The 20534-nt window shown below is 39.8% G+C and overlaps 1 protein-coding gene across 2 annotated transcripts in view; it reads left to right on the top strand.

The window, feature by feature from the left end:
• The window catches only part of CPSF3 (cleavage and polyadenylation specific factor 3), a 42015-nt gene extending 24231 nt beyond the window's left edge, over positions 1-17784 (top strand). For both annotated transcript variants that reach the window (XM_004436452.3, XM_087437181.1), the window contains exons 12-18: positions 627-735; positions 1941-2039; positions 3198-3292; positions 5090-5177; positions 10835-10904; positions 14808-14904; positions 17600-17784. In XM_004436452.3, the coding sequence (XP_004436509.1) occupies positions 627-735; positions 1941-2039; positions 3198-3292; positions 5090-5177; positions 10835-10904; positions 14808-14904; positions 17600-17701 (660 nt within the window). In that variant the 3' untranslated portion in view covers positions 17702-17784. The remainder of the gene's footprint in view (positions 1-626; positions 736-1940; positions 2040-3197; positions 3293-5089; positions 5178-10834; positions 10905-14807; positions 14905-17599) is intronic.
• The last annotated feature ends 2750 nt before the right edge of the window (positions 17785-20534 follow it).

Here is a 20534-nt window from a genome sequence, read left to right as displayed (position 1 = left end):
TTTCCCATTATAGTTATAAGAACAAACATTATCACTGTCTGGCTGCTATTGCTCTTCTCTTAAAAAATTTTCCCCCTCAGTTGTATGAGCTCTTCCATACCTGTCTTTATTGATAGATATTGATAAGATATTACTTTATTGACCTATTTATTCAGAGATGCTCCTTCTTTCAGCATTGGGTCTAGCATGGACTCACACCTTTGTATGATGGAGCTCACTCTGTGTATGAGGTTGATGACCATGGTGCCTGAGGGGGCACGTGCAGTCCTAGTCTGCACTTGCTGTCCTTCCTGCTACACTGTAGCTGTCGAGAGCTTTTTCTAAGCCTGCACACCAGTAGGTTTACTTGGTAGTTGAACTGATCGGAACTGAACTGAACCTAGCCATTCTTGCCCGATCTGCCCCTGTGACTCTTCTCTTCAGCCTCTTGCTAGCCTTGATACTGCCCTGGTTGTGGAGGTATATAACGTGTCATATTTTTCATGTTTAAATTCATGTGTTATTATCATTGTTCGAATGTCTGGTGGTCATTATTATGACTGAGTATTGAATAATTAATTGCATTTTACAGGATTCTATTTTCTGCAAGTTGTTTTGAGGTTTTTGTTTGTCTGTTTGTTTAATAGGTCATGGGCTTTTTAGCAGACAAAAAACCAGAGCAAGGCCAGCGGGTCTCAGGAATACTTGTCAAAAGAAACTTTAATTATCATATACTTTCTCCTTGTGACCTCTCCAGTAAGTATACTACCAAATGTCAAATATAATTTGATTTTAGCATTGAAGAAAATCTATGAAAACTTCTCTTACCTAGTGGCCAAATTTTAAGTAAAAACCAATAGTAAAATAGAAATTGATGAAAGTTAATAATCCAGTTAGCTTTATAGGAAAAAAATCTTCCCTGAACTCTTGAAACATTTAAATTCTTTGTGAAATAACTTTTTTCTTAATTGGAAACATAAGTTCGCCTCTAAAACATATTGACTACTCCTGCTGACCCTTTATGAGCCTATTGTCTACCTTTCATGACAGAGCACTGGTGCTTTTATTTTCTGAAGTAATGTTGGGCTCCCCACACAAGCATTTTGATTTTTATGTCCTGTAGTTTTACATCGCTTGCTGGGCCTTTGTGTTCTGTGCCTGTGTAAATGCTAAACCATCATTACTTTTGCAGTAAATATGGTATTATCTTCACATAAGTAACTGTGCTCCATTTTATTTATATAGCACTCATAAAGTGTAAGTGCTTTATGAAGGAACAGGAAATAGCAGCCGTGTGTAGGTGTTCATCTGTGGGATAGGCCACCTGTCAGCTTTCACACGATGACACAGGAGAATGTAACTTGCTCCTTTATTCAGCAGTTGGTGAGATCTTACTCTATGCCAGGCATTGTGCTAGGTGCTGGGGAACTAAAGATTTATTAAAGAGCACAGTCCCAACCCTTGAAAACCCATCTAATGAGAGAAGCAGTCTTACAAAGAGCTAATCACAGTATTGATCAGTGACATATAGAAGTGCATGCTAACTATGTGAGAACAGAATGGGGCTAGAAGAGTTGGGGAAAGCTTTGCAAACCAGGTGGCACTTGTGCCAGGTGGCGAAGGATTGTTAGGCGTTGCCAAGCAGAAAATACGTCAGAGGACAGCTGGCTTACTGGCTTGGAGGCATTCAGGGGGCTGCTGTGTTCAGCAGAATGAGGGTGCTTTCTTAGCTGCAGCATAAATTAACTATTGTCGGGGGCGGGGGACGGGGGCGGGGGATTAGATAAGCGGGGAAATGTGGATGGGAACAAATTGAGGAGCACCTTGTTAGCTTGAAAAACATGTTCTCACTTACTTTGCTTTTACTTCTCTTTTCTTTACTCCTGGCATGTGTTTGCAGATTGTATTTTGTGGAACTAGTATTGTCTCTTAAAGTCTATTTATTCTAATTTTCTCTTCAGATTATACTGACTTGGCCATGAGCACTGTAAAACAGACCCAAGCCATTCCTTATACCGGTCCTTTTAATTTGCTTTATTACCAGCTACAGAAGTTGACAGGTGTGTGTATTTATTGACATTCACTTAATTGTTTTCTATTTTTGAGTAAGATAATTATCTAGGAAAGGATCTTATTTAATTTTGGTAATTGTGTCAGAATTGCACAAATGTTACTTGTACTTCACTTGGTCGTGTTATCATGTTTAGGTAAAAATTTTGAAAATAAATGATAAAATTTTTTTAAAATCCCATAATACCTCTTATCCTTGATCCACTTAAAATTCTAAAATTACCAGTAGTCTTTGCTTCTTATGTTTAAAATCTACTTTAGTTTACTGTACTGAAATTGTATCTATTTATTTTCTTTTTTCATTGAAAATAAATTTTGTGGTTCAATCAGTACTGGTCTATACAACAGGTTTTATAAGAGCACATAACCCCTGCCAAAGGCCAGTGAAAAAGTAAACTATTCTGTTTTCAGATTAGACCATTTTGAGTTAGAGATTTTTGTGTATTGACATAATGAGGGGCAGTGACTAAGTTAAGAGCTGTGGACTCTCTCTAATAAGCAAGAGCACTTCAGATTACAAATTACACTTTCTATTAATATGCGCTTCATAATTCATATGGTGAAGTAGTACCACAAAATAAACCAGTAGAAAGAAAATCTTTTTTTTTACCTCAGATCCTCACGTTACAGTTATAGGTCATAACATAGAAAGTTAATAAAATGTCTGAGTTAATCCTTAATTAAGAGATTACTGGGAAGACCAGAAAAGTCTCATCTTGAACAATAGCATTTCCTTGTAGAATGATTAAACCTATGAAGACAGAAGGTAGAAGTGACTATTTGTAGTTGACGAGGCTCATGTTAAATTTTAAGATGCTAGTGGAATGTTAAGATGCTAGTGGCTAACTCTCTTGTACAAACATAGATGTTTGACCATCACCAAAATTTGCTATTAATAAAATATCTAATGTCCAAGGTAAATTCTATCTAGTTTTATGAATTTTTATAATACGTGTTAAGATTTTTCATTTGCTGTAGGCAATGAATATAAAACTTACTTAGCTATTTAAAATCTGACTATACAAATGAGTTATTAATTTTTTTCATTGTGTATCAGCTTTATTTCAGCTGTCTCTATAAACAAATGAATAATTATGCCTCCGGAGTATTATAAGAAAATTATATACATCTCATAATTCTTTTTTCAGGTGATGTAGAAGAATTAGAAATTCAAGAAAAACCTGCTTTGAAAGTGTTCAAAAATATTACTGTAATACAGGAACCAGGAATGGTGGTATTAGAAGTAAGATAAGATCATTTACCTAAATAAAGACAGAATAAAAAGTTCTGAGTTCACATGTAATTGTAGAGAAAATTAGTTTCTTCCTAATCAGGAAAAAAATTTTTGGAAAATATATATGTGCGTATTTTTCTTTTCTGTATCAGCTTTAAATATAACATGGGTAGGCCATTTTCTATGTGGTTACAATAACATAGAAACTAATAATAAATTAAGGCTTAATATTTAGTATGTGTAATGAGTATGGGTCTCTCATATGAGTAAGTCTCAACTGATTTTGTGGTACCCAAGATGTGTTCAGTTATATCAAAAGGTCTTAAAATTCTCAAGATAAAAATCTAATTCTGTTATATTAAAACAGCTGTCGTGCAGCACTTCTTAAGAGAGTGAAATTTTGAAGATTCAAATAAGCAACATTAAAATGACCCAAATCCACGGAGGCTAGAAATAGTTAATTTAGGTGAATGTGGTTCCCGCTGTTAGAATTTTAAATTCCTACTGGTAGAATTCGGAACTCAGGCACCAAATGAATTTGATGGTTGATTTTGATAGGTTGGCATTTGTTAAGTTTAAAAGACTTTTCAAAGTGAATCCTGGAACTGAATGATCCAAGGAGGTACCTTGTCTGTTTCTCTACCTCAGGATTGTATGTAAATTTCCCAGCTATATGGTCAACTATTCTGTTCATACATATTTGTTTTTTTTTAATAATTTTATTTATTTATTTATTTTTCCCCCCAAAGCCCCAGTAGATAGTTGTATGTCATAGCTGCACATCCTTCTAGTTGCTGTATGTGGGACGCAGCCTCAGCACGGCCGGAGAAGCGGTGCGTCGGTACGCGCCCGGGATCTGAACCCGGGCTGCCAGCAGCGGAGCGCGCGCACTTAACCGCTAAGCCACGGGGCCGGCCCCATACATGTTATTTTTTAAAACAAACAAAGACAGACCTGTTAGCTCTGGTCCCACTGCAGTTCTGTGGTTTAAGTCTAAATTTGATTCATACGGCTGAAAATTACTTAAAAAATTGTCAAAAATAGTAGTTATCTATAACATAAAGTTACATACAATGATAGACAAAGCATTAATATTCGAGAAGGGGGAAAGATACTAGAGACATTAATTTAGCTCTGGCTACTAAATACTATTAGAAGGGTGTATTTTTGTTCCCTCGAGTTAACATGTCAAAGAAGATCTTAGAGGAAGTTTTTCAAGTGCCTCACATTACTTGTAAAAGTACTCTTTGGAGAGAGAATAAAAAATAGAGAGGGTGCTCGTTGCTGAAATAATTCAGCTGGCTTCACCCTAACCCGGTAGACATGGAAAACTTTCTTGGAGCACTGGGCATGTGAAAGAGTACCATGCCATCTTAGGCTGCGTATGAGCAATAGAAGTAAATGTTTGAAAATATTACTGACTGTGCTCCTAAAATACAGTGAATTTGATTATACTGATTGAATTTGAGTCTCAGTACCAGCAGTTACGGCTTGTGTTATCCTGTGCAAGTTACTTTTGAGTCAGTTTCCTCCTTTATAATGAAGATGTTATGAGAATTAAATGAGATAACGCATATAAAACACTTGCCACAAAGCACGTGCTCAGTACATTTTACTGTTATTTTAAAAAAATTAGAGAAGTCCAGCCTTATTAATCAATTTCAGTAAACAGTGAGTCAGTTAATTTCAGTGAAAATTTCAGCTAGAAGCTGTAGTCCCATATGTACATTCTGGGTGGGTGGGTAATGATGGTGGCTTTTGTGGTTGGCACAGTTGTACCTTCCTAATTCTGCCTTTGCTTTACAGTGGCTGGCAAACCCTTCCAATGATATGTATGCAGATACAGTAACAACCGTCATATTAGAAGTTCAGTCAAACCCGAAAATAAGGAAAGGTACAGAATTATTTCATTTTATCAGTTAATTCTTTCATTTCTCCCATGGTTCTGTGAACTAAAAAGCAGAAAATAGAGTCCTAAAGAATTTGAAATTTCCTGATCTTTTCATTCCTACAGCCTTTAAGATATGATATATGCATAACAATGCATATTACTAATATTTTACTTTTTGTCCTGAGTCTTCATTCGTACTATAAAAATCTAGTTGCAGTTAACAAGATAAAATATCTTAGTTACAGTCCTCTTAAAAACAATTTAATCAGAAAGTCCCAAATAATGATGAATTGAGCCAGCATGTCTAATAGGAAAATATGCTGCTATTTATGTGTTTAATAAAACTTGTTGAATAGAATGGAATCTCCCTATGAGGCAATTTTGCAGTAATTTTGTTTCCTTTACTAAGTAGCAATTTTCAGCCAAAGAAAACACCAGTGAAAATATTTTTGTGTTATTTCTTTACAGTTTGATTCTATTTTATACATAATTCAGTATAATACATGTCTTAAGATCTGCATCATTGGGGGCCGGCCCCGCAGCATAGTAGTTAAGTTTGGCACGATCCACTTTGGCGGCCTGGGTTCTCGGGTTTAGATCCTGGGCATGGACCCGCACCACTTGTCAGCCATGCTGTGGCAGCGACCCACATACAAAATAGAGGAAGATTGGCACTGGTGTTAGCTCAGGGCTGATCTTTCTCAAGCAAAAAAAGAGGAAGATTGGCAACAGATGTTAGGTCAGGGTGAATATTCCTCAGCAAAAAAAAAAAAAAAAAAAGATCTGTATCATTGGCATGTAAGGTAGCCCTCTTTGCTCCTGGGGGAAGAAGTCACCCTTGAAGTATTCTGGGAAGCCTCTTAGCCTTTACCCTTCAAATGGCATCAGATCTTGTTCTCTGATAGGATATTTCTGTTTCTTAAAATTAAAAAAATAAACAAGTAGTTAGTTCTTTGGTTTCAGGAGAAAAAAGTTTAGCCTACTACTTTGTAACCCATCTTCTTGTAACTGGCCACATCTATAATATGAAATGAGGGGTCGGCCTGGTGGCGTAGTGGTTAAGTTTGCACACTCTGCTTTGGCAGCCTGGGGTTCACAGGTTCAGATCCCAGGTGTGGACCTGTGCACCACTCATCAAGCCATGCTGTGGCAGGCATCCCACATATAAAGTAGAGGAAGATGGGTGTGGATGTTAGCAAAGACGGGCAAAAAGAGGAGGATTGGCAACAGATGTTAGCTCAGAGCTAATCTTCCTCACCAAAAAATAAATAAAAAATAAAAACATATATTATGAAATGAATAAATACCTAGACAAATCTAAATTATTCATTTGAGTTACTGGTAAGCTTTTAATTTGTTTTGAGTAATAGTCATTGTAAAAATTATAATTTGGGGACCAGCCTGGTGGCGTAGCGGTTAAGTTCGCGTGCTCCACTTCAGCGGCCCAAGGTTCGCAGGTTTGGATCCTGGGCATGGACTGACGCACCACTTATCAAGCCATGCTGTGGCGGCATCCCATATAAAGTAGAGGAAGATGGGCATGGATATTAGCCCAGGGTCAGTGTTCCTCAGCAAAAAGAGGAGGATTGGCAACAGATGTTAGCTCAGGGCTAATCTTTCTCACCAAAAAAAAAAAAAAATTATAATTTGGACACCATTTAATAATTTGTTTTAGTTGAATTAACTAGCAGGTAATAGATACTCCCATGTGCATGTAACATAGGACATGGAGCTGTGCGTTTATACGAGCCACAGAAGAACATCACACTTTGGATTCTCACATGATGTTCAGTTATCACAGTCTTTGCCCGGGGGTACAGGTACATTCATGACAGCAGTTCTGAAGGCATTTGTCAGTTTTTCTCTTATTATTTTGCACCTCTTATCTTAGGTGGTACAAACATAAAGGACAGGTACAGGGTGGGGGTATGTGGGAAGGAGGACCTTTGACAAAAGGAGGACCTTTGACAAAGGTCATAACTAGTTAGTGGTGCAAAAGTTAGAGCAGTGAAGTGAGGGCCAGGGGTTAAGTACAGAGAACAGGAATGAAAGATTAAACCCAGAGGTTTTTAGCGAGCACACCTTTCAGAACTTATGCCCAGTTCTCTAAGAACACGGCTGGCCTTCACTTTGTATCTCAGACTGTTCAGTTCAGATCCAACACTCCTGAATTGAAATGTGTTTTAGCCTTCAAGGTTGCTTTCTGTTCATTATGTTCTGATAACGCTTTTGTAAAATAAAGTCTGTTTTGTGATATCACTAATGTCAATATTCAGAAAAATATTTGTATACTTTTCTGAAAAATGAAACTTCTCTTGCCAAAACGGTGTTTTTCTAGAAATATCCGATTAAGATGTCGTATAGTCTTCAGGGATGTTTAATATCTGAGCTCCTCTCAGCCCATTTCTGCACCGTATGGTAGAGGAGGGATCACAGAGCATGTTGGCATGAAACTCAACTATGTTGTCAAGGTGTCATCTGCTATTCTGATGAATGATTATGCTGAAAAACAAAAAAAGATGCGGTTTAATAGTAATCAAATAGTTAATGTCTCTGTTGTACAGGAAGGAATACATGACCTATCATAGATTGTTTTGACTTTATCTTGAGTTATTTTTCTTAGTACTATGGTCCAAAGTGAAAATGTACCTTTACTCTGGTCTATAGTAGTTGAATTCAAAATAATCATTATATTATTAGTGATCCATCTTAAACTAATAATCATAATTTTTAAAATTTCTTCATTAGGTTACCCTTTGAGCATTTCAGCAGAGGTTCATTGCAGACAAGTGAGACTAGGCTTCTCCTTGGGTTAATTGTGTTAAACCAGCTGGCTGCCTTGTATTTCCTAGTTCTTCCCCACTTTGTGGGGTACTGAGAAAGAGATGTTATATTCTTCGGGAGTATTGAGGTGCTTGCATATTTTCATTTAACGTTCATTCACCAGATTTTTGCTGAGTACCTGCTATCTGGCAGTATTATTCTAGGTGCTTCGGGTACATTGGTGAACAGAGCAGATTGTTGTCCTCTAGGGGCTGATGCTCCAGTGTTTGCTGGGCAGCTTGATAAGGTTTGGAGTTGGGGGCATTTGTGTAGGGCCTTGTTGGCCGTTTTAAGGATTTTGGACTTGTAGTCTGAGTGAAATGGGTTACACCGTAGAGTTTTTAAAGGATTACTCTGGTGCTTGTTGAGAGGAGACTGTTAGGAAGGCAAGTATGAAAGCAGAGGCTCCAGTTAGGAGCTTTTGCAGGCATGCAGGTAGGAAGGAGATAGGGGCCCAGGCTAAGGTCGAAGTAATGGAGGTAGCAGAAAGTGTTGGATTAGGGAGATATTTTGAAGGTAAAGCCAGCAGTATTTCCTGATGGATTAGTAATAGGGAATGAGAGAAAGAAAACAGACAAGATGAATTTTAAAGAGGTAAGACAGTGATCCAAGGGGTGTTTGTGATACATTAGCATGGAAAGTCGTCACCCTTGGGGCTAAGTGATAGGGGTTTTAATAAGTAGTACTTGCCCCTTCAGAAGATGAAAAATATCGCAAGACTGACACACTCCCTCTTTTGCTGCACATGAAGAAGTTGAGGGCATTCATTCTATACATTTATTGTGTAACTAATTGGCTTTATCCTTTCAAATTTGGTATTTTAACCTTTTAGAGCAGAGTCAGCAACTAGGGCCCATGAGCCAAACCTGGCCCTCCACCCGTTTTTGTAAATAAAGTTTTATTGAAACAGAGCCACACCCATTTGTTTACATATAATCTAATGCTGCTCTCTGAGCTACAATAGCAGAATGGAGAAGTAGCAACAGAGATCATATGGTCCACAAAGCCTAAAATACGATCTAGCCATTTCCAGAAAAAGTTTGCCAACTCTATTCTTGGAGTTTCACACCTTCTGTGAAACAATCTGATTCTTCTTTGATAGCATTTTGCTTCCTTTTCATTTCTTAGCCTGCTGACACTTCAGTCCAGATTCTGGAAACACAACTTGAATTTGTATCTGAGTGTGTGTTTAGCCCCAACGTCAATTTATGTGTCCCTCCATTTTCACCAAGGACACATAGGAAAGCTTATACATTTCAAAATATATTCTTTTTTGTTCTTATATTCCATTACGTTCTTCTCTTTTACACTGCACCTGTTTTCTGAGTGTCTGTGTCCTGTTTTGACACACAGACCTACTAAGGGCAGGTATACATGTATGATTTTATGATTTCACATTTAGTGTAATCTCATATAGCTGAGGAGTTTGTCATAAATATTAGTGATAAATATGCAAATATATATATGCACACACTTTGGAAAGTTTCTTTTAGTATAGTTTCATAGCTTACTTATTTTTTAATAATATATTTTATGAGATTGTTTTTACGTGTCAGTTAAATGCTTATTTAATACTTAATAAAATTAGTGATTATAATTAAACTATAAAGGTTTTATTATATAGCTTTCTTGGCTGGCGTCTGGTTAGTTTTATATTCAATTAAAACTCATGAGTTAAAAACAGAGTAACTATGGTCTAAATAATAGAATAATTTAGGAGAAATGACAGTTTGGCTCTTTTCCACAGAGTAGATTCACCACAATCAACTTTAGAATATTTACATCCAAAAAGAAACATTACATCTCCAAAAAGAAACACCATGTCCTTTAGCTATAATCCCCAATCCCGCCATTCTCCCCCACTCAAGGCAACCAATGATTTACTTTCTGTCTCTATGGATTTGCCTATTCTGGACATTTCATATCAATGAAATCATACAATATATGATCTTTTGTGACTGCCTCCTTTCACTTAGCATAATGTTTCAGGTTCATCCATGTTGTAGCCTGTGCCGCTATCTCATTCTTTTTATGGCCAAATAATTTTCCATTGTATGGATATACCACATTTTGTTTATGCATTTATTAGGTGATGGACATTTGGGTTGTTTCTACCATTTGGCTTTTATGAATAATGCTGCTATAAGCATTAGTGTATAAGTTTTTGTGTGGACAAATGTTTTCATTTCTCTTGGGTCAGTACCTAGGAATGGAGTCATATGTTAACTCCATGTTTAACTTCTAGAGGAACTGCCAGACAGTTAGTCCTGCACTGTTTTGCTGCTGTTGATGGACTGGGAAGTACTCAGTGGTGTGCCAGGGCGTACTTGAAACTCCAGATCAAGTGTGGCTCATCTTCCTGATCTGCCAAATTGCTTTGTTTTGGGGGAAAGCTAAGTAATCTAACTGGCAAGTGATTTTAAATATTAATTTTGTTAAAACAATTATAGGTAGAATGCTAAATTTACATAATGTTTTAGATAAAACAAAAGACTTCAGAGGTCTTTGAGCTTGGATATGCCCCTAGAACTCGTGGAATTAAAATTTCACTCACTTCTGCTCATAAATGAAATGTGGAAATGTTTTAGAAACAGAAATAAAATTTAAAATAATCTTAAATGTCATTTTGTGGTTCTTCAACGAGAACATGAAATAAAGTGATGAAAATACCAGTTTGTCTCAGTAGGTAGATGATATGTATACATGTTTGTCATTTGAAGGAGTCCATAGTTTAATCACTTTGACTTACCAGTAACTATGTTCTGATTACTGATTTGGAAATTATTCTAAATAGGAATTTGGAAATTGAACACTCTGTTGGTTTTTTTTTTTTCCAGGTGCAGTACAAAAGGTTTCTAAAAAATTAGAAATGCACGTTTACAGCAAGAGGTTGGAGATCATGCTCCAGTAAGTATTGCACGCATTCTTGCTGAACAAGGTAGTAAGGCAGAGGATGGGAGGAGGAAGGCTGGATTCATGTCTGGCTCCATCACTGACTGGTTGTGAGGCTCAGATGAGGTCACTTAACCACTCCGGTGCATGTTTTTCTGTCAGTATAGCAGTTTGAACCACTTCCTTCCAGCTAAGCACTAGCTAGTTCCAAGTACATGTGACCTGCTTGGTTAGCCATTTCTCTGTGAAATATATTTTACTTAGTATAGAGCCTCAGGACTCTTTTACATGAGCTGGCATAGTCAGCCAAGATTATAACATTGTTATCAAGGGCAAGTATTAAATCTTAACCTAGGGCCGGCCCTGTGGCTTGGTGGTTAAGTGCGCGCGCTGCAATGCTGGCGGCCCGGGTTCGGATCCCGGGTGCGCATCGAGGCACCACTTCTCCGTCCATCCTGAGGCCGAGTCCCACATGCCGCAACTAGAAGGATGTGCAGCTATGACATACAACTATCTGCTGGGGCTTTGGGGGGAAAAATAAAATAAATAAAAAAAAAAAAAAAATCTTTAAATCTTAACCTAGTGTCACTATACCTTTAAGAATTATTTTATATATTTACTTCTCCTTAAATGTGAATTCTACATTAAGAGTGGTTTTCTATAGCAACAACAAGCACATAGATAACAGAGATTAGATTGGTGGCTACCAGAGGGGAAGGGGGAAGGGAAGAGGGCGAAAGAGGTGACTGACAGATGGTAATTAGTCTTTGGTGGTGAACATGGTGTAGTTTATGAAGAAATCGAAATGTAATGATGTATACCTGAAATTTATATAATGTTATAAACCAGTGTTACCTCAATAAAAAATTTTTTGAAATAAAAAAAAGAATGATTTTCTTCTAGACTCTTCTCAGATAGAAGTCTCTAGACTTCTCAGATAGTCTGTAAACTATGAATTACCTTTAAACTCAGTATTTTTTCTAAACACCAAATATTAGGTCTTTCCTCTTTCCTCAAGTACTCTTTAAGCCTGATTTCAGAATTTTTTTCCCAAATAAAATAATCATATAAAACTGCTTCATAGTGAATAACTACAATTTAAGCTTCTTTATTGTACCAAAAAAAGGAAAAATAAAAAGATTTGAATTTTATAATTTCAGCATCTAGCACAGTGCCTTGAACATAGCAATCTCTCAAATACTTGTTGAATAAATTACTGCTATTTTACATTGAATGTTACTTAATTAGATATCTTAAAATAAGGTGCTCTACATGTTTGGAGGTTTTTATGCTAACAATTCTGTTCCTTTGCTTTCCACAAAAATTCTACACTGATAATCTTTTAAAGCAGCCATTTAGTGGCTTTTAAAAAATGGATGATAGGCTTTAATTTTTTTTATTTATTTATTTTTTTCCCCAAAGCCCCAGTAGATAGTTATGTCACAGTTGCACATCCTTCTAGTTGCTGTATGTGGGACGTGGCCTCAGCATGGCTGGAGAAGCGGTGTGTCAGTTCGCACCCGGGATCGAACCAGGGCCGCCAGCAGCGGAGCGTGCGCACCTAACCGCTAAGCCACGGGGCCGGCCCGGATGATAGGCTTTAAATGGTGACTTTGCTTACAGAAGCCATCACACATCTACATACAGCCCACGTTCTTGGTGGGGTCATTTTGATTTTATTTATTTTTTATTTTTATTTTTTTAAAGATTTTATTTATTTTATTTTTTCCCCCCAAAGCCCCAGTAGATAGTTGTATGTCATAGCTGCACATCCTTCTAGTTGCTGTATGTGGGACTCGGCCTCAGGATGGACGGAGAAGTGGTGCCTGAATGCGCACCCGGGATCCGAACCCGGGCCACCAGCATTGCAGCGTGCGCACTTAACCACCAAGCCACAGGGCCGGCCCGGTCATTTTGATTTTAAAAAGTATCCCTGTCCTACAAACTAAAAACCAGCAAACAGTGCAGTAACAGTGATTTCCATTGCCATTAAAAAGGCAGCAGGTTCTGTGTTTGTCGGTTCTCAACTCTGTGACAATAGTAGCCCCCGGTTTTATTACGCTGCAATTTCTGAAAGCCCGACCTGTTAGCGTTGGTGTCTGATCTTAATCCTTTTAGACCACTGACCCCTTGGACAGTCAGGTAAGGCTCTGGAAGTTCTCCCAGGGAGAGGGAAAACACACACACACGCACACACACACAGTTTTACCTTTGATTTCAAGGGGTTAGATGTTTCCCTGCCCCTGTCTCTCTTGGGACCCCAGGTTAGAAAAAGCCCTTTTGGAGAAGACAAGCATCAGTGCTCTCCTGTGCCTGTCCAGGGAACTTAGTAACTAGAAGAGTTCTGCTGTGGGGCAGAGGCTTTGCTCTGTTCCCAGAGGCTTTCCAGGAATAGAAGAACCTGTGAGCCCTGGAATAGCTAAGCTTTTCCCAGGCAGCACTGTTGGTGGTGCTGGATGGAAGTACACGGCTGTGGCTCTTCATTTAAGCCATGCTCGGGCAATCTGCAAGAGGTTGCTGGCCCTTCAACTTGACTGTCCTCTGGCTTCCTTCCCCCAGCCCTACTATGCTGCTCCCCCCGCCTCCCTCTCCTTCACCCTTCCACAAACCCACTTGAACTACTGGAAACAGAAATATGAGATAAAGAGCCAAAGCTTACATTGGCCTCGTGAATGTGCAATACCGTTGTGTTTAAACTTCCAAATTGATCATATTCTAAAAAATGCAGGTTATCACTCCAGATGTTTAAATCCTCAGGATTATGTAGGAATAAATTTATTAGTTTCTTTAAACCACCAATTGATTATGAAAATGAAACCTTTTTTCCTATCCTTTTGAGTATATTTCTGTAGTTAAAATACAGTATTTTTCCCTATTACTAGGTTACCTAGCCAACTTTATTCAAACAGATTTATTAACATTAACTACCTGAAAGAGCAAGCAGCTAACCACCCCCCAGCCCTCCCAGTTTAAGACCTAATTGTCAGTGCTTGACTGCTGAGGGCTGGCCAGTCTCGGTGGACTTTTTAGTTCACTGACCCTTTTCTTGCCTGCAGCCAGCCTGCTGTTTGCGCATGCCTGTGAAGCTGATGGGGACGAATGTGGAAATTAATGGTTCAACTCGACCTCCGCAGTGACAGAGGGTGGAGCCTCAGAGATTTCCACATCCCCAGCGCCGAGCACCGCACCTGGCGCATAGAAGGTGCTCAGTGAATACAGAGTTTAACTCAGAGGAGGCGTTTGGGACTGATTAAAAAGAGTGGACAGGGCCGGCCCTGTGGCTTAGCGGTTAAGTGCGCACGCTCCGCTGCTGGCGGCCCTGGTTCGGATCCCGGGTGCGCACTGACACACCGCTCCTCCGGCCATGCTGAGGCCGCGTCCCACATACAGCAACTAGAAGGATGTGCAGCTATGACATACAACTATCTACTGGGGCTTTGGGAGAAAAATAAATAAAATTAAAAAAAGAATTATGTTTAAAAAAAAAAAGGCTGGACAGCCAGTGGCCTCAGGAACCGCTTCAGCCTCCATGCCTGGATCTGAATGCCAGCTCTGCTGCTTACCAGCCATGGGGCTAAAGCAAATCCTTTCACTATGTCTCGTTTTCCTTGTGTGTAAAAGGGGCTCCTTACCAAAATTATTATAGGTTAAGATAATGTGTATGAAGTGCCTAGCACAATGCTTGCTGAATGGAGCATTCTTAATAAATGCTGGCTGTGTATATTACCTGTTTTATAAAATTAATATATGAAGGTAAATAATTAAGAAGTATATCTCAGGAGTAGATACAAGTGTGGATATAAGTATTCTACTTCAGAACTAGGGCCTATCTTCAGTGTTATTTTTCTCCTAATATATAAAACTGTACATATTTGTAAATGTATTTTCCACTAATATTACATCTTTGTTTATCTTAAGGGATATATTTGGAGAAGACTGTGTAAGTGTAAAAGATGGTTCTATTCTTAGTGTCACGGTGGATGGAAAAACGGCTAATATAAACTTGGAGACACGGGTATGTAGCTGTTCCTTCCTACATTTCAAGATATTTGGGAAATAAAGTAAAGGCAAAATCATCTATGATCCCACACCTGACGGTTTACTTTTGCATTTTGGCATTCCATCCAGTTTTCTCCTACATTTGCTTTTTTACCGGTTGTGTTTATGTTATTATATGTAAAGTTTTATATCCTTGCTTTTTATTTCTCATTCTGTCTCAGTGTTTTTCCATGTTGCCGCACAGTACACGTTTCCCGTGTCTACATTACTCCACTGTTTCCCTTTTCCATAATATGCCTTAATCTACCTCAGCATTTCTTGAGTTTGGCATCCAGTTGATTCCAGGTTCTTCAGAAAAGTTGCTCTTCTGTTTGCACCAGCAAGGTCCAAGTGGCTTTTCCAAACAATAGGATTTGAGAGTGGGGGCCTACCCTAGTCTCACATCAGCAGATCTTGCATAATTATTTCACAAGCATAAATGAAAAAGTGCATCTTCCCTGCGGGGTTGTTTCTGAAGATTAGAATAGTTCTACTAAACAAATAATGTATGTTTTAAATTTCTTTTGTATGGGGCCGGCCCCATGGCTTAGGGGTTAAGTGCGCGTGCTCTGCTACTGGTGGCCCGGGTTCGGATCCCGGGCGCACACCGAGGCACCGCTTCTCCGGCCATGCTAAGGCTGCGTCCCACATACAGCAGCTAGAAGGATGTGCAACTATGACATACAACTATCTACTGGGGCTTTGGGGGAGGAAAAAAAAAAAATTTCTTTTGTATGTTCTTTGACTATATAGATATTTCGAGAAAACACTAGATTTATTTTACCTCAGTAGAAAAATAAGCTAAGCACATAAACAAGTCATTCACTAGAGAAAAAATATAGTCAATAAACATATGAAACAAATGTTCAGATCAGATCCATTAATACTTAGAGGAAATACAAATTTTTTTCTTTTTGGTGAGGAAGATCAGCCCTGAGCTAACATCTATTGCTAATCCTCCTCCTTTTTTTCCCCAAAGCCCCAGTAGATAGTTGTATGTCATAGTTGCACATCCTTCTAGTTGCTGTATGTGGGACACCGCCTCAGCATGGCCGGACAAGTGGTGCGTCGGTGTGCGCCCGGGATCCAAACCCGGGCCACCAGTAGCGGAGCCTGCGCACTTAACCGCTAAGCCACGGGGCCGGCCCCAGAAGAAATACAAATTTAAAGTGTGAAATATCACTGTTTTCTTATCATAGTGGCACAGATTTAAAAAAGGGCTGTGACCCAGTGATGGTGAAATAGGGACACAGTTATTCTCAGGTGCTATTTGGGGATGGCAGGAGGTTGTAAATGAGGTGGTACATTCTTTCTGCGAGGCAGTTTGGTGGTATGCATCAAAAGCCTTAAAAAAGTAAACACCTTTATCCACAATTCCACTTACTGGATTTAACCAAAGAAAATAATTAGACAAGCAAGCAAAGATACATATACAAGCTGTTTGTTTTAACATTGATTATAAATGAACAAAATTGCAAGAGACCTAAATATCCAAGAGTAGGAGATAATAACTGAATAAATAAATTATGTGTAGGATGTACACTTAAATATGGAATACTATATATATAGCCATGAAGAATGATTATGTAGGGGCCGGCCCGGTGGCACAAGCGGTTAAGTGTGCATGCTCCACTTTGGCGGCCCAGGGTTTGCAGGTCCGGATCCCGGGTGCGCACTGACACACCACTTGGTAAGCCATGCTGTGGCGGCATCCCATATAAAGTAGAGGAAGATGGGCACGCATGTTAGCTCAGGGCCACTCTTCCTCAAGAAAAGAGGGGAGGATTGGCATCGGGTGTTAGCTCAGGGCTAGTCCTCCTCACAAAAAAAAAAAAAAGAAATACATGTAGCCAGAAGTCTAGAAGGTTATATACTGAAATATTAACGGTAGTTAATTAGACCATAGAATTAAGGATTTTTTTTCTGTCTTTCCTAAATTTTTATATAAGGAATATTTATGGTATGATAAATTTTTTAAACAGCATATAGTATTTTTTTTTTGTGAGGAAGATCAGCCCTATGCTAACATCTGCCAATCCTCCTCTTTTTTTGCTGCGGAAGACTGGCCCTGGGCTAACATCCATGCCCATCTTCCTCCACTTTATATGGTACGCAGCCACAGCATGGCTTGCCAAGCGGTGTGTCGGTGCATGCCCAGGATCCGAACTGGCGAACCCCAGGCCGCCGCAGTGGAGCGCGCGCACTTAACCGCTTGCGCCACCGGGCTGGCCCCCAGCATATAGTATTTTGTAGTTGAGAAGTAACTAGAAGATTATTAGTGAGTCTAAATCAAATTTAATATCAAATGTTGAGTAGATGACCACATCCATTGCTTGCTAAGTATTTTGTGTTGCATAAACTAAATTCCTTGGAGTTTCATTTACTGGATAAAAATATGCACTTTGAAGTAAATAGTTCACTAGACTTTCCATTTATTCTTTTTTTCCCCAAATTAATCTCTGATTAGACCCAGTCATGATGCTGTGGGGAATCTCTGTGCATCCACGCCACGCCCACAAATGTGCAGTGCAGTCATTCTGGTTCTTGATAATCGTGCTACTGTGACCTCCACCCCTGTAGGAAATGATTGTTCTTAAAAAGTATTAGTTTATCTTCCATAAAATAAGTCTAGACTCTTAAGTTGAAAGGCATGTTTGTGCTTTTACTTTCAGACTGTAGAATGTGAAGAAGGAAGTGAAGATGATGAATCCCTTCGAGAAATGGTGGAACTGGCTGCACAGAGACTGTATGAGGCCCTTACACCAGTTCATTGATAACCTTCTGTCTCTATATATGTTACAACTTTGTTTTCATTGCCTCTACTTCTGTTACTTAAAATAAAATACATTAGTTTCTCTGGGGTAGCCTGTTTACTTTGACATCAGATGGACCTCATTCCAATAGCTGGAATACTGCTAAATTACCAACTAATTTGTCCATCATTCTAGAACTGCTAAATAAACTGCCCGTTATCTTACAATTGATTGATTCCACTTCCAGCCATGTTTGTACCTCTCATTGAAACCTTAGGGACCTGCTCACAGCGACTGAAGCAGAATGTCTTATTGTACTTTTTAACAAAATACACGATGGTTTGTATTTTCATATCCATATTCTGAATTTGAATGAATAATTAGGGATGATCACTTAAAGTTTTAAGCCTCTTCTATTTCTTCCCTCCTGGTATTCTTGCCAAATTCCTTAATTTATACGTTTGTAAAATTATGACTTTCAGGATTCAATAATATTTTCTTTGTATACTATATACACATTCAATTCAGAGATATTCAGAATATAATTTTTATGACTCAAATTCAAGGGTATTCAAGTGTCAGTTGTTCAGTGGTTTCATGTGTAAATTAATCATTAATCCAGTTTTCTGAAGTACGTGTAATTCAGACTTGCAAATAACTGGACACAGGAATGTCTGGTGCTGTGTGCTGAGGGAGCAGGTCGACTGCTAGGGGCTTCTTCAGCATCTCCTTCAATGAAAAGGTCTGATCGTTACCTCTCTGGAGGGAATGAATACATGCATAAGCTAGCTCCTCACCTTCACAGCCTAACTTACAAGCTGCTAACATTCACCGTCAAGCTAAAGTTATCAGTCATCTACAGGCACTGAATTCCACCGACACTGTCTGGTCCTCATCTTGCGTCACCTCCTGGTCACTTATCACCGTTGACTATTCCTTCCCTGTGCTTTCATGACAAACTTCAATGCGTGAATCTGACTTTTTTAACTTGAAATACATTTATTTCTGTAACATGGCCTACTTTGGCCCAAACCAAAGGTCTAGGGTCACCTTTTATAAGTGTCATATAAGATTTTATTACAATAGATTTTAAAATTTCTAAGTTTCAAAAAATACACACTTGTAATATCTTCACAATACAGAATATACTTAGCAAAAAGGGGAAGTGCCCTGACCCCCAGTCCCTCTCCCTGAGGTAACCAGTTTGAGTTAAAGATTCTAAATTGCTCTTGAATCTGCCCTTGTCTTATCTCCACTGTGGCTTTTTGAGCCCAACACATCCTCTTCCCTCTGGTTCCTGCCACAACCTCCCTTCTCCTCTCCCTATAGTTGATTCCTACAATACACAGATCTGACCTCAAACCTCCCCTGCTGAAAATCCCTCATTGTAACTAGGGCTTCTTCACTGTAATTAGGATGAAGTCCAAACACCTTAACTTGGCCTAACAGGGCTTCTCAACCTTGGCTGCACATTGGAATCACCTGCAGAGCATTAAAAATACACTGATGCCCATGTGTTACCATCAGAAGTTAAGTTCAGGCCGGCCCCGTGGCTTAGCGGTTAAGTGTGCGCACTCCGCTACTGGCGGCCCGGGGTTCGGATCCCGGGCGCGCACCAACGCACCGCTTCTCCGGCCATCCTGAGGCCGCGTCCCACATACAGCAACTAGAAGGATGTGCAACTATGACACACAACTATCTACTGGGGCTTTGGGGAAAAAAAAGGAGGAGGATTGGCAATAGATGTTAGCTCAGAGCCAGTCTTCCTCAGCAAGAGGAGGAGGATTAGCATGGGTGTTAGCTCAGGGCTGATCTTACACACACGCAAAAAAAAGAAGTTAGTCTGGAGTGAGGGTCCTGTATCAGCACATATTTTCAAAGCTCCCCAGATGAAGCCAGGGAACTACCACCCTGAAGATGTGGTCACACTCTATCACCCTACCTGCGTCTCCAGCTCCAGCCATTCTCCTGACAGCCTGCGTCCAGCCACACGATTTCCAGTGTGCACTGCTCCCCTTGCTCTTCTGGTTTTCACCTGAAGCTCAGCTGTTTGAGGACATCCTTCCGGCCCGTTTTTCATTAAGGCTGTCACACTTCGTGCCATGGTTGGGGTGACAAGGACTCGCCTTTGAACAAACCTGAGCCAGGCTCCTCTGAGTCTTCTCTGACTAGGCCCCCACCTTGGGCTCTGTCCTTTGCCCCTTTGGTCCAGTTTTAGCAAGACTCCTGCTGAGTCAACCTAGCGAAATCCCCCATCCTCGGTCTGATCCCCCTGGATATCTGCTCAAATCCTCATCCCCCACCAGCTGATAGCTGATCATCTGGCCCGCCTTCAGCAAGAGTCCCGTTAGGTCACTTTAGCAAAGAATTGCCCTACCTCTTAGTAATTTTACATCCACCTGACCCCTCACCCTGCTCCTGGCTATAAATCCCCACTTTCCTTTACTGTGTTCAGGTTGAGCCTAATCGCTCTCCCCTACTGCAAAACCCCATCGCAGTAGTCCGTGAATAGTCAGCCTCACTGTCACTAGCAAATGTCATGAGTAAGTTTTTCTTGAACAGAAGTCAAAACCTCCGATAAATGGCTGAGGAAATAAGTTTTATTTCCAAGAGACGGTTGTGGGATGAATGGATCCCTTGGAAGTCCTTCCTGCGGTTCCTTCTTCACACTCGCCATTTGCTGAAACATGTGAACCCGCCTTGGAGCGGTGGGTGGCGCTGGCGCCACATCGCTCTCCTTTCGGGGCTGGTTTCCATCTGGGGAACTGACGGCGACACCGGCAGAGGGCGGGGAGGTGCGCCACCCCTGGGTCTCTCCCGGGGGGCGCCGTGTGCGCCCCGCTGCTAAAAACTC

This window comes from Ceratotherium simum, chromosome 11 (genome assembly GCF_057802395.1).
Source record: "Ceratotherium simum simum isolate JZ-2026a chromosome 11, ASM5780239v1, whole genome shotgun sequence".
Taxonomy (NCBI): domain Eukaryota; kingdom Metazoa; phylum Chordata; class Mammalia; order Perissodactyla; family Rhinocerotidae; genus Ceratotherium; species Ceratotherium simum.
This window is presented reverse-complemented; position numbering and strand designations above follow the sequence as displayed.